This window comes from Gloeophyllum trabeum, assembly GCF_000344685.1.
Source record: "Gloeophyllum trabeum ATCC 11539 unplaced genomic scaffold GLOTRscaffold_00001, whole genome shotgun sequence".
NCBI classification, from domain to species: domain Eukaryota; kingdom Fungi; phylum Basidiomycota; class Agaricomycetes; order Gloeophyllales; family Gloeophyllaceae; genus Gloeophyllum; species Gloeophyllum trabeum.
In genome coordinates this window covers 1,823,455-1,835,792 of record NW_006920410.1, presented here as the reverse complement: position 1 = coordinate 1,835,792, position 12,338 = coordinate 1,823,455, and the positions used below count along the sequence as shown (strand labels likewise).

The 12,338-nt window shown below is 52.0% G+C and overlaps 4 protein-coding genes across 4 annotated transcripts; 2 read left to right on the top strand and 2 right to left on the bottom strand.

Annotated features, from left to right (window-relative positions):
* Nucleotides 1-99: 99 nt before the first annotated feature.
* On the bottom strand, nucleotides 100-2,694 carry GLOTRDRAFT_124283 (uncharacterized protein; the record flags this gene model as incomplete). The annotated part of the gene is made up of 18 exons (XM_007863386.1): nucleotides 100-174; nucleotides 232-259; nucleotides 316-353; nucleotides 406-625; nucleotides 680-856; nucleotides 919-1,015; nucleotides 1,069-1,101; nucleotides 1,153-1,200; nucleotides 1,250-1,292; nucleotides 1,357-1,374; nucleotides 1,409-1,572; nucleotides 1,632-1,750; nucleotides 1,816-1,839; nucleotides 1,893-1,947; nucleotides 1,996-2,082; nucleotides 2,138-2,214; nucleotides 2,272-2,405; nucleotides 2,458-2,694. 18 exons carry the CDS (start codon nucleotides 2,692-2,694, stop codon nucleotides 100-102), a joined length of 1,674 nt encoding a protein of 557 aa, XP_007861577.1.
* A 211-nt stretch (nucleotides 2,695-2,905) lies between these two features.
* Nucleotides 2,906-5,186, top strand: GLOTRDRAFT_135196 (uncharacterized protein). Its single transcript, XM_007862726.1, has 5 exons — nucleotides 2,906-3,475; nucleotides 3,529-4,263; nucleotides 4,312-4,683; nucleotides 4,739-4,793; nucleotides 4,848-5,186. Exons 1-5 carry the CDS (start codon nucleotides 2,930-2,932, stop codon nucleotides 4,991-4,993), a joined length of 1,854 nt encoding a protein of 617 aa, XP_007860917.1. The 5' UTR covers nucleotides 2,906-2,929; the 3' UTR covers nucleotides 4,994-5,186.
* A 94-nt stretch (nucleotides 5,187-5,280) lies between these two features.
* GLOTRDRAFT_113133 (rab GTPase activator) lies at nucleotides 5,281-8,050 on the top strand. Its single transcript, XM_007862725.1, has 9 exons — nucleotides 5,281-5,357; nucleotides 5,410-5,541; nucleotides 5,593-5,917; nucleotides 5,976-6,084; nucleotides 6,134-6,564; nucleotides 6,614-6,758; nucleotides 6,816-7,599; nucleotides 7,662-7,863; nucleotides 7,912-8,050. Exons 1-7 carry the CDS (start codon nucleotides 5,340-5,342, stop codon nucleotides 7,003-7,005), a joined length of 1,350 nt encoding a protein of 449 aa, XP_007860916.1. The 5' UTR covers nucleotides 5,281-5,339; the 3' UTR covers nucleotides 7,006-7,599; nucleotides 7,662-7,863; nucleotides 7,912-8,050.
* Nucleotides 7,226-12,249, bottom strand: GLOTRDRAFT_90007 (uncharacterized protein; the record flags this gene model as incomplete). The annotated part of the gene is made up of 19 exons (XM_007862724.1): nucleotides 7,226-7,599; nucleotides 7,662-7,863; nucleotides 7,912-8,165; nucleotides 8,219-8,465; nucleotides 8,518-8,817; nucleotides 8,867-8,996; nucleotides 9,044-9,105; nucleotides 9,158-9,297; nucleotides 9,352-9,557; nucleotides 9,619-9,783; nucleotides 9,843-9,924; nucleotides 9,989-10,456; nucleotides 10,509-10,911; nucleotides 10,970-11,312; nucleotides 11,356-11,471; nucleotides 11,522-11,585; nucleotides 11,639-11,910; nucleotides 11,966-12,112; nucleotides 12,169-12,249. The coding sequence occupies 19 exons, from the start codon at nucleotides 12,247-12,249 to the stop codon at nucleotides 7,226-7,228; spliced, it is 4,056 nt and encodes a 1,351-aa protein (XP_007860915.1).
* Nucleotides 12,250-12,338: the final 89 nt, after the last annotated feature.

Sequence of the window (12,338 nt, the reverse complement as noted above, 5' to 3'; positions counted from 1 at the left end):
TGTCGGAAAGACACGTTTGACTTTTGTTATGCAATATTTTCACTGTCGATTGCTTTCCGTAGATACATGTGATAGTGTACAACCCACTAGGCCGCGTCGTTAGTGGTGAGTAGGCATATCCACAGATGCGCGGTTCCCTGTAGCGTCCTCCGCCCGCCACAAGCTTGTGGTCGTCTGCAATAGCATGTGTCATTATTGATCCACCTCCGACAGTTGTCACTGATAACTCACCTTATTCTGTGTGTAGAAGTTGATACCGCTGTGGAAGTTGATCTCACTTCAGTACGAGATCTCACGTTGATTAACACCACCTACCTCTTGCCATAGAACGCAATGTCGCCCAGGAAGCTTGCCTTCAGCAAGCCGTCAGATACGCACGTTACGTGTTACAAAAGTGATACTGACCTTATTCCCGCTCCAGGAGAACATCGGCAGGGGCACGGGGATGGGAACATTGACACCAATCTGACCGACCGAGACCTCGCTCTCAAATTTGCGAGCGGTAGCACCAGACTGAGTGAAGATAGCAGCTCCGTTACCGTACTTGTTAGCATTGATGATGTCGAGCGCATCATCCAAGGTATCCGCCGTAATGACAGACAAGACGGGACCAAAGATTTCCTCCCTGCGGACGGATAAAATAAATATCAGAACGCATACGTAGATGGCTCCAACTCACTTATAGCACCTCATAGTCGTGACAGCCTCGATGATGGTGGGGCCGACCCAGTTACCGTCAGGATAGCCGGGCACCTGGACCCCGCGACCATCAAGATGAATTCTTCCGCCCTCTTCTTCCGCAGAGGCGATGAGTCCTTCGATGCGTTTCTTCGCGGCCGGAGAGATAACAGGACCGCTGCACGCAACACAGAGAATGTCACACACGTGTCGGAGCAAAGAAGGGGATGTATGCCTTACAAATCGACACCCTTCTCGAAGCCACCATTGACGTTGAGCTTCTTAGCCCGCTCAATCAACTCAGGCAACCATGACTGTGCGGTCCCCACCAGCACAGCTGAGGATAACTTCAGAATATACTACGCTGACTTCTCATTGAAGCATGCTCACCGACAGATATAGCCATACATCTCTGGCCGGCAGCTGTACCTCGGATGAGCATAAAATAACGATCGTCAACCATCCCAAGCCTACCTCCAAACGCTGCACCAATGATGGAGTTGAGGGCCAGATTTTTGTTAGCTGCAGCGAAGACTATAAGTATGCCACAGATAAACCAGGAATGAGTTACCATCTGGCATGATTACAGCGTGGTTCTTGGCGCCCAAGTTAGCCTATTTGACGGGGATGACCCACCGTGAATCTCACGCCCTACTTCGTAAGCTCCTAAATACTCACCTGGACGCGTTTGCCGTTCTTTGTGCCCCTGTGGAATAAATAGCGGTCATACGCGGGTCAAGGAGGGCGAAGGCCAAATTGCATGCCTCTCGTATATGTGATGTCCAGCACGGTCACCACCCACGAAACTAATGGCCTTAATGGCCGGATGATCACAAATGGCGTTGACGGTCGGAACAGTGCCGTGGATGACGTTCAGTACACCCGGTGGCAAACCTAAGGAATAGGTATCTTGTTCAATGCGCCGCGAATCCATCCTGTCGAGATATACAAACCTGCGCGTTCACACAATTCAGCAATGATCATAGCAGCACCAGGGTCACGCTCTGATGGTTTCAGCACCAGTGTGTTGCCGGTGGTTAGTGCCATTGGTATTGTCCACAGTGGAATCATCCTATAATGAAAGAAAGCATATGATTAGAGTAAGCCCTGTTGTTGGAGGCCAAGAGTCATACGAACGCGGGAAAGTTGAACGGGGCAACACTGGCACATGTGTTAGTTACCCTCCTGATATTATCCGGATGGCGCTAACGTACCTTGCGCAAACTCCAAGGGGTAGTCTGCGAGTTTCCGTGTCCATATCTTTGCTCACTGCGAGCAGTTTGTTATCTAATCCTCCGACAGAGTGCGATTACATACCTTCAATCTTATCACCGAGCAGTAAAGATGGGATGCCACATGCTGTTTCCACGACCTGCAGTCCACGCAGGACATCACCGTGGGCATCTGCACTGCACTTTGAGACATGGTCTATCCAGATCACGGGCTACCTGTGACTGACCTTGGAATGTCTTCCCTTGCTCCAGTACTATGCTCGTAGCCAAAGCGTCACCATGCTGACGTATTTGGTGCTGCAATCTGATGCGGAATTAGTGAGCTCAGCCAAAGCTGCGACAAGTGCTGTCTGGGACTTACTCCAAAGCGAATCGCTGCCGGGTCAGCACACTGGTTTTCCTCCACGTCTTAAATGCCTCGTCCGCAGCCTTGACTGCTTGGTCGAATTCCGAGCTAGTGGTCTCGGGTACTCGAGTGAGTACAGTTTGAGTAGACTAACGGAACCATCAGTATCCCAGACGCTTCTTTGGGAAGATCATTACGCACGGGGTCCACCACATCTATCCAGTCCGACGCTTTGCTTTGGACAAACTCGCCCCCTATGTAGTTTTTGGTGTCCCCTCCAGTCGCGCTCGTACCCTTCCACTGAGCTGAAAGCTGCTCGGCCTTAGCCCGGACAGCAGCATTGAGCCCGCTCAAGGGCGGTTTGGGACTTCCCGACACCGCAGTACCATACTGCCGCGTCTGCTTGATCCCCAACCGTGAAACTCGAGAGACAGACATGGTCGCAGCGACGGGAAAGCGCACGGAACCCCGGGCGTGTCTGCAGCCACCCCCGCATAAATAGGAGAAGCATCGCTCCGGTGACTTGCCCTATTTGGTAACAAGACGAAGGTCTCCGGGCCCGATCCGCCGACGAGAGCGATCACATTCTCAGGTCACAGGCACGCGTCTGTTATTTTGTCGCCTTGAGCAGGACGCGTCCAACAGTGGCGAACGGTGCCAGCGACTGTCGGCCATGCATCCCAACCACGAAGGCGCGATGGGGATGAACTACCACCAGCAGGGACCGATGGACGCGGGTCTCAACTTCAATCCTCTGGCGGCTCTGCAGTCTACGAACATGTTTGCGCCGCAACAAAACGGATTTCCGCCCTTAATGAATCCCTTTCCTCCGGCGCATGGCCAGAATAGCGGCCCTTCGAATGGGCACTGGCCTCCTGCCCGTACAGAGTCTCCCATGTCTATGCAACAATTCCCCCCTCACATGCAACAGGCCCACTCCCGAAGTCAACAACATCAACCACATATGCACCCGAATGGGGCGCCAGGCTTGAATGGCGCACACGGAGTTGGACCGAATCCTTGGCTATCTCAGTCCCAGGCACCCCCCGGCATGAATATAGCATCTCTGCTTCCCGTTAATAATATCTTGACCGACGCAATGAGGATGATGGTTCCGGTGGGATCTTCCCCGGATGACGAGAAGATACTCATAAGAGCATTGCTGGACAGTTCGAGCAGGAACCAAACTTACCGGCAGGCTCTCGATAGTCTCCACGGGGTGCGTATGGCTTCACCCAGTACATGTCCTCTTCTCATGATGTTCCCATCCAGGTCAACAATCACGCCTCGAACCTTTGGAAAGACTACTATCTCGAGCACAAACATAGAATTGACGACATGATATTGCGTCGGCACTCGAATTCATCCCTACCGCCTGGTCCACCCAGGCAGAATTCACAATCCTCTGTCGGCGTTCCTCGCTTCCCGCCACCGCAGGTTCCTGCGGTAAATAATGCCACTGTATCTCCTTCCGACCGTCGCCCCATTCTCCCATCTCCATCAAGTGCGCCTCCGAAGCCGCCTCAGCTCAGAGCATCCTCGTCACAAAGTGACGTTAAACCGGTAATAAAATCTGTTAAGAAGCCCACGTTCAGTCCTGCCCCTCCTTCTCGCAGAATGTCTTCACAGCAGCGCGAGCGTGAGGGCTCCACTGTCTCCAGAGCCTCTTCTTCTCAGCGCAGGCGTAGCAGGACCAAGAAACCCGCTTCTACTTCGTCCTCGTCCAGTGCATCGGTGGAGAATAAGTCGTATTCGTACACTTCAACTCGTTATGTCTCGAGTTCTGCGAACCTGCCGAATCTGTTCCCTAATTACCAGGACATCAAGGTTCCGGAACCGCCTTCTCGTTCTCCCTCGCCTCCGACAAACGTTATCCCAGCGCCTGGCGGCAAGGGCAATCGGTACACTCCTGAGGACAAGGCCTGGTTCCCATTGAAGATTGCTTGGGAGGTGAAACGTAACCCGCGAATTACGAAGAATGAGCTCCTGCAGAAGATAGAAGAAAGGGTGGGTGGGGTCAGTATTGTCCATGTCATGGTACTCATGGTTTCGCAGGCACCTCATCATAGCATCCAATCGTGGAGAGCTCACTGGCATAACGATCCGATAGGTGACAAGATACTCGCAACAGCTGCTGCGCAGCTCTCCAGTAGTGAGGGCGAATCCGGCGACGAGGATGCGGACGGTGAGGATGACGACGAGGTTGCCGGATCCGGGTCAGAATTCGGAGCAAATAATTCCGGCAGTGACGACGAGGACGGAGATAACTTGGATGTGCCCACCGACGAAGACGTGAAGGAAATGGGTGCTCCCGGCGAATCCTACACGGACGCCGACAAGCGCGTCCTGGCTCGCTATATAGCGTCTTACGGCGATACATGGAATAGCATGACGCGGCAAGAGAAGTTCGGACCCTTCGTAGAGCGTGTAAGTGACTTAGTGTTTTCGACTGCTCCCACTGACTCATTTCCCCATTAATTAGCATCCTGGGCGTAGCATTGCCTCCTGGGCGGAGTATTTCCGGCGGTCTGAGCGAGGTCCGTTTCATCTTCTTCTACTGGTTCTTTTCTCTGACTAGTTCTGCCCGGTAGACGTGATGCGCTGCGTGCGCAAGTATCGCGAACGCAGTAAGAAGTCCCAATCTGAGACCGCCACAGCAAAGCGTAGGGCGTCCGACATGGAAGATGGTGACGATCAGCGTGGCGATAAGCGAGCTCGTGAGGATGCAGGGACTTGATGAGCCTGCTGTGAGTGTTAGATTGTTTGCTGGCCTGCAGCTCATCGTTGTAGATGATGCCGGGAGAAAGGCCAGTACTGCTTGAGTGGCCGTTCTTTCTCTCACTTCTTGCGCTCTGTGGTATTATCGTGCTGTGATATGTTCTCGGTGTTCCATTCTGTGGTAGTGTATATATATTGCTTTCTTGACCCCGAACCCCTTGTGAGACTAGAAGCCAACACATCAGGTATCGGCACGTGGCTGTGCATCGATTGAATACTTAATTGGAGCGCGCATAGTCATGTACCAGCAACCCTCTCGACGCCTTCAGCATCTCCCTGTTTCCCCCAATACAACTTGAACTACCATGGATGAAGAGTACGATGTAAGGCTTATTGACGATACATATGACTGGCACCTCATAACGATCATCGTAGGTCGTAGTCTTGGGTACCGGGTTGACCGAATGTATCTTGTCGGGTCTCTTGTCGGTCGAGGGGAAGAAGGTCCTTCATATGGACAGGAACGATTACTATGGAGGCGAGAGTGCCAGCTTGAACTTGACTCAGGTAGTTCCACGTCATACCGAGGCATAGGGCCCTTGCTAATCCACGACGAAGCTCTACCGCAAGTTCAGACCCGATCAGACCCCTCCGACTGAACTGGGTCGTGACCGCGACTACGCCATCGATCTTGTCCCCAAGTTCATTATTGCATCGGGTGAATTGACGAAGATCCTTGTGCATACTGAGGTCACAAGATACCTTGAGTTCAAGCAGATTGCTGGCAGCTTCGTCTACCGCGATGGCAAGATCTCCAAGGTGCCTAGTAACGAGATGGAGGCCGTCAAGAGCCCTTTAATGGGTCTCTTCGAGAAACGCAGGGCCAAGAAGTTTTTTGAGTTCCTTCAGGGCTGGAAAGACGAAGATCCCGCGACACACCAGGGTAAGTCCTTGCCATATCAAGACGCGACTCGCCAGCCCGGAAGTTGACTCGGAGATAGGCATTAATCTTGACAGGGATACTATGAAGACTGTTTACGAGAAATTTGGGCTCGAGCAGGGCACTCAAGACTTCATCGGCCATGCCATGGCTCTGTACCTTGACGATGAGTAAGTTGTCCGTAATCCGAGGTCAGGATGGACCGTTTATGCGCCCTAGCTATATCAACAAGCCGGCTCGGCCAACCTACGAGCGTATCGTCCTTTACACGTCTTCCATGGCTCGCTATGGAAAGTCGCCCTACATCTACCCCCTGTATGGTCTCGGAGAGTTGCCTCAAGCATTTGCGCGCCTCTCTGCCATCTATGGTGGTACTTACATGCTTGATAAGCCCATCGACGAGATTGTCACCGACGCAAATGGTAAATTCGTCGGCGTACGCAGCGGGAACGAGACTGTCAAGGCTAAGCAGGTCGTCGGCGACCCCAGCTACTTTGGTGCTGGGAAGACCGACAGCGGGAAGGTCAGGGTTGTGGAGGAGGGCAAGGTCATCCGGGCGATTTGCCTCTTGAAACACCCTATCCCTGGTACAGACGACTCGGACAGTTGCCAGATCATCATTCCTCAGAACCAAGTTGGTCGCAAGAATGGTAAATGATTCCTCTACCACGCTAATGCATGTCTGACATAGCTGTCCAGATATCTACATTGCGATGGTCTCGTCCACCCACAATGTTTGCGCCAAGGATGTCTACGTAGCCATCGTCAGCACCATTGTCGAAACGAGTGTGCCGGAGAAGGAGATACTTCCGGCCCTTCAGCTGCTTGGCCCTATCCATGACAAGTAAGCGCCCACGTAGTTGTCCGCGTATTCTTTCGTCTAAACGGGAGCTGCGTCCAGATTCGTCTCTGTTTCTAACCTGTACACCCCGACCGCGGACGGTAAATCCGACAACATCTTCATTACGAAATCTTACGACGCGACATCGCACTTCGAGACTGTCGTGGAGGACGTCCAGGATGTGTGGAAGAGGATGGTTGGCAGTGACCTTGTCCTCAAGAAGAGGGAGATCGAGGGCGTCCAGGAGTAAAGCCTTTATCCACTCATCTGCATTCATTTCTTTCGTTCGGCCTTTTAATCCTTCAGGTTCTCAGTGTGCAATGTCTTGGATCTAGCAGCTATCAAACAACCTTTGTATTACATCTCGCTACAGCAGCATGAAATAATAGAACGGAATTATGGGATTACGACTACGGTTACTACTAGCATATGCTATTCCGTACTCCCCAGTCTAAAATACCGCGCGCACGTCAAAAAAAGGCGTTCATATCGAACTCTGGTACTTTGACATCCTTCTTGGCTGATTTCATCAAGTTTCCCAGGCCTGCTTTGCGAGCGAGGAAGTCCGGTTCTTCTTTCATCTCTTCCTTCTCCGGTATGGGTAGAGTCGCGCCGCCCCTACGCTCTGGAGAAGCTGAGCGAGTCGGTGCAGCAGAAGGGATGTCCATGTCGATCATGATTGATGACGTTCTTCGCAATGCAGGTTCCAGAGGGAAGAGGGAGCGGCGAGACGCGGTGGGACTTGGTGGTAGTACCTTCTCACCTGGCATATCTTCGTGCACTGCTGTTGAAGGTCGGGCGAACGACCATGTCTGCAGTAGGTTCAGTGCCAGGACGTGACAACCTGACACCCAGTAAATCAGTAAGACACGGTGATCTGCGCATAGGACAGTAGACGGGACAGACCTAATCTGCAGAATACTCGCGCGACTTGCAGGACAAAGTTGAATTCCATCTGGCCTGAGATTTCGCTGGTCCCCTTGGCAGTTTGTAAAGTCTTTAGCTTTAGCTGCGAGAACAGAAGTGCCAGGCTCGGATCGTCGTAATGAGGCTCTCCGACCTCAGTGCTCTGACTATTGAATGCTGTAGCGGTATCCCTGAGAGGCGCCTGTAAACTGCTTGGTGAGCTTACAGTGCAGCCATGAAAGGCACTCACCACCAGTATTCTGACAGCGAAGTCCCGTCTATGCAGTAACCAGAATGCCCAACTACCCAACCACCGGTTACCATCCTTGAAGGCCAAAGGGATAACCGTGTTTTCAAGTACGTCTCGTAGGACAGGGCCACGGTCTCCCTGCTCTACCACTCGAGCCAAAGCTACGGCGAGTTGGAAATCGCGCAGCTGCCTGATACAGATATTCACGGCATCTTTCAAACTGCCGCCTAGGAGGAAGAACGCCGCGGCATACTCTTACAAGCCAATGTTAGGTATAAGTTTTCCGGAAGAGAATCAAGGGCCATACCATAGCGCTGCTTCGCTAGCAATGCATAGCCATTCTTCAGAGCAGCCGTGCGCCATCTGGGCTGAGTGAAGTCATTGGACAGGAACTTGAGCATAATAGTCTGCTCGGGATGCCAAGCAGCTGTGCGCCATAGGCCATGAACCAACTTCACCTTCCCCAACGCAAAATAAAATAAGGAGCAAGCCGTGGGATCTCGGTTGTCTCCTGCTAGATACTGGTTCCTGGCGATCACTTCCATATGAGATCTCTGTTACACTTCATGAGAATCGATGGCGTGAAGGGAATAGTATTGAAATCACCATCGTGTCCGCGGACGTAAGCCAAATGAAGACCCCGAGAGACCGAGCCTCATTCCACGTCATTTTGCCACCACATGAAGACAGTGAGGCGGATAACATGAGTTCCTGACTCTCGCTATGGAATGCCCAGATCATGTCCCGATAGCGGAGACGTTCCCGCCGACCAGTTTGCCTTGGTATCACTCCGTTGGACTGAGGACTGCTTGGCTCCGACGCACGTCGGTTCAGGATCTGGAAAGAACGCATCATGGCAAGATAGCGAAGACCATTGGCATCTAACGCGCGCCGTTGCTCTTCTACCTGCGAAAGTAAGTGCATGCCGCTGAGAGATGTTGCATAGACACGGTACCTCGAGAGTAGTTTCTATCATCACCGAGAGATGTGCCTGTTCATTGGGGGTAAAATGTGGGGGTGGATAAGTCTCTAGGTCTTCTATAAGCTGCTTCACTAGCTGCCGATCAAAGTCCGACTCTTGAGGCCTGTTCAATGTTAGCTCCGTACCAACGAAGGAAGAGGGTCACCTTACTCTTTCGTGGAGCTGGATATATCAAACAGCGACGAATATGCGGAGCTCTTTGAGTGCCGCACCTGATAACCATATGATATGGACATAACGTTGAACCCAGGCAGATGAGCTCACTTTGTCTTCCCAACGATCGTCATGCAGAAACAACTCGAGCGGAAGGCTCCTGTAGTCGCGGTAGTCCGGGGCTCCGTCGCGTTCCTCCCTGAGGTGCTTAGCCAGATTAACGATGATCTCTTTCACAAGCTCTAGCTTTCCTGCGGCATTGTCAGTGAGGATTCTCCCAAATATAGTGCAGTGCAAAGACTCACCCCACAGCAGACATTGGAGGAGCATCTGGGGATGATACTCAACTAAAGGACCGTTGAGCCGAGCTACATATTCGAAGAGACTCTCTGATACGTCTTCTCTTCGATCAAGTTGCGGTTGCCCATATAATAACATATGATGGCCTGCGCCCACCAGCAGCGATCCGTTCGCTAACCAAATCGAATCGCTGATTCCATGAGGTATCATTCTAACACAGGGACCCAACCACAAAAGTCAGCACAATATAGCACAGCAGCTCCTAAACTGACTCTGATAGGTCTATTCTCCAGCATAAATCCCACCTCGGGTTATCATCGAAGTATGACATTCTTTGCTGGCAGAGCAATTCTACTCTATGGCTGAACCCGACCGCAAGAATAGATTGGCTATCTGGTGTGGACGACCAATCCAAATCGTTGACCGGCTCGGCAATCCTAAATTATGCACCGGTCAAATCACCCCGGCAAATTCGAGATGTAAGAGTCAAACTCACCGCAGCACCTGTCGATATTCTAAACCTGAAGCAAACTCGGATTCCTTGGAATCCCAGATGGTCAACTCTTCTCCGTCTGGTCCTGGGACGACTGCATGCAGCTGTTATTCTAGTCCGGTGGATCCCTACTAAATTGCAAAGCGTACCTAAAGCTGATTTTTTCGCCGAGCTACAGCGAGCCATTCTAATGTTCTTCCTCCCTGTTCTAACCGTCCCGGTACATCTCCACCCCGTATCCGACTCTTCACGTTCGTCAAAGGACCAGAACGCTAGTTCACCAGTTTCAGATATGCTGAGGAGCACATCATGGATGGATTGTCCGGTAGCCATGTACGGAAGACTCCACGCCATGGGATCGACAGGCAGAATTATCATCGGAGGAGACGCAAGGGGCAAAGATGTATGAGAATGCATGACTAGCGACGGTTGGGGGGAGTATGAGATATGGATATGGAAGACGGAGTGATCCGACGCGATGGCGACTATGGAGGACTGGTGGGCACTAGACGGTATCACGAACATCGATGTGACTGGCGGCAGTGAGAGGTGAACAGGCGGTTGAGAATGCAGGGTCAACATTTGCTCCGCACAGGTATAGGTGGCGTACATTTTCCCTGGCCAACTTGTTGAAGATTCACTCTACACAACGGACAAAAGGGAACGTACCGTAGGCTAGCACTACAGCATGATCTGCGGCGTGCCAGGCGGCCTGCTTTAATATCGCAGAACCTCGTCCTTTGAGTCGGAATGTTTGTCCGACGTTACCGTCTCGGAGCACGGCCAGACCTCTGCCTTCCGGCGTTCTAATAAACCGGATAACTCTTGCTGATTCGCCTTCGAAGCTCTCAGGACCTTGTTGGACATTCGTAAGCCCTTCGGCCTTTGCCTCGAAAAACTCTGGTAACGATAGCTGATAAGTCGCAAGTGGAGGGGCAGTCACCAGGGTAAGCGAGGTTCGTCCAGGATCTCGTACGAGGTAGATATGTTGCGGTGCACGTGGTAAGCACCCGGGAGAGGATTGGATAAGAGTGAACTGTTTAAGGAGAGTTGGAGGGCGTCTATCTACATTCTGTGTGACCATCAAGTTTAACTTGAGGAATATTGGGGCAAAGCAGACGCCAACTCACTGCAACGCCTGATACGACCAGAGAACCGTCACCAAGCACTCGAAGGAAGAGATCCCATCCCTCATCCTTGATGTCCTTCAGCCGCCTGAATCGGCCTTCTTCATCTTTACCAGTGTTCTTCAGAATATCGTTCAGCGCATCACCGACTACTGTTCGATCAAGCCAGAATATGCTGGACGCTGTCAGGTTCGGGTCCGATTGGGAAGCCAGTGAGAAGGGTAACGAAGAGAACAAATCGATCGTGGCATGCAACTGTAAATGCTGGGGTGCGTCAATGACGGGCAGGAAGATCCTCAAGACGGAGTCGACGGTGACGGTGTACAGAATTAAGTCATCCCTTGCGCTGCGAGGTCAGCGGACTATCGGTCAAGCAGCTACAAACTTACCTGCTAGATGCTTGAGGCGCATCTCGCCACTGAACATTGGTGACCGCTCGGGGATGGGGGATTCCTTGGGTCTGACGGCCTGATGTTGTTAGGTACACACGAACAGTGTTGTCATACTGCCCAGACATCGTCAATCAATCAACGATTTGTTGAGTGAAATGCATACCAAGGACGTCGTGGCAAAGTACATCAGAGATGGCGAGAACCGCACACGCGCGGGCGTTGAAAAGCTATGAGGCAGATGAATACGTTGCGAGGACGATGTTTCGCGACTGGGACATACGTGACCCTCCATTTGTGAGACCAGGTTGGTAGATCATTTTCTAGAACTAGAGTATAGACGGACAGGTTTGATGTACTACCAATGGCAAGAAGCCCTGAGTCAAATGAGAGAAACTCTCTGAGACAAGTAGAATGCGGTATACCAGATTTACAGTCCAATGCCGTTACCTCTTGGTCTTCTGGTAGTATCAGGGTAGAGTGAACGCGCCAGACACCACTCTGGACGCCTGACATGGACCAGGCAGCTATTCGCGAGCCCATGGCCGCAATGACCTTAGATCACGAGGTTAAAGACTCAGGACAGCTGGGTATGGAGCACTTTACTCACCAGTTTCATGCTGCCATCCACCGAGACACATCTTATGCTCTCCTTGGTATGCAATGTCCTAGGAAACGCTTCCCAGAACGCCAGTGCGCGGACAAGGTGAAGTGTACGTGCGTCCAGCAGCACCAACGAATCTCCTAGAGGATAAAGCTGCAACCGGTTTCACTGACATCTGCATACAGCCCATGCAAGTGCGTGGCACTCACCAGGAGGGTCTGGGAGGGCAGGACCAAGTGCTGGAGGCCTGTCACAGGACATCCTGTGTACGCTTGCAGGAGCTCCAGCATTACGGCTGATGGGTATTCGCTTGCCCTTTGTCTGCTTCTCGGGCAGTTTCCACTCGAGATTGTGTCACACGTACAGTCATGTACGATGG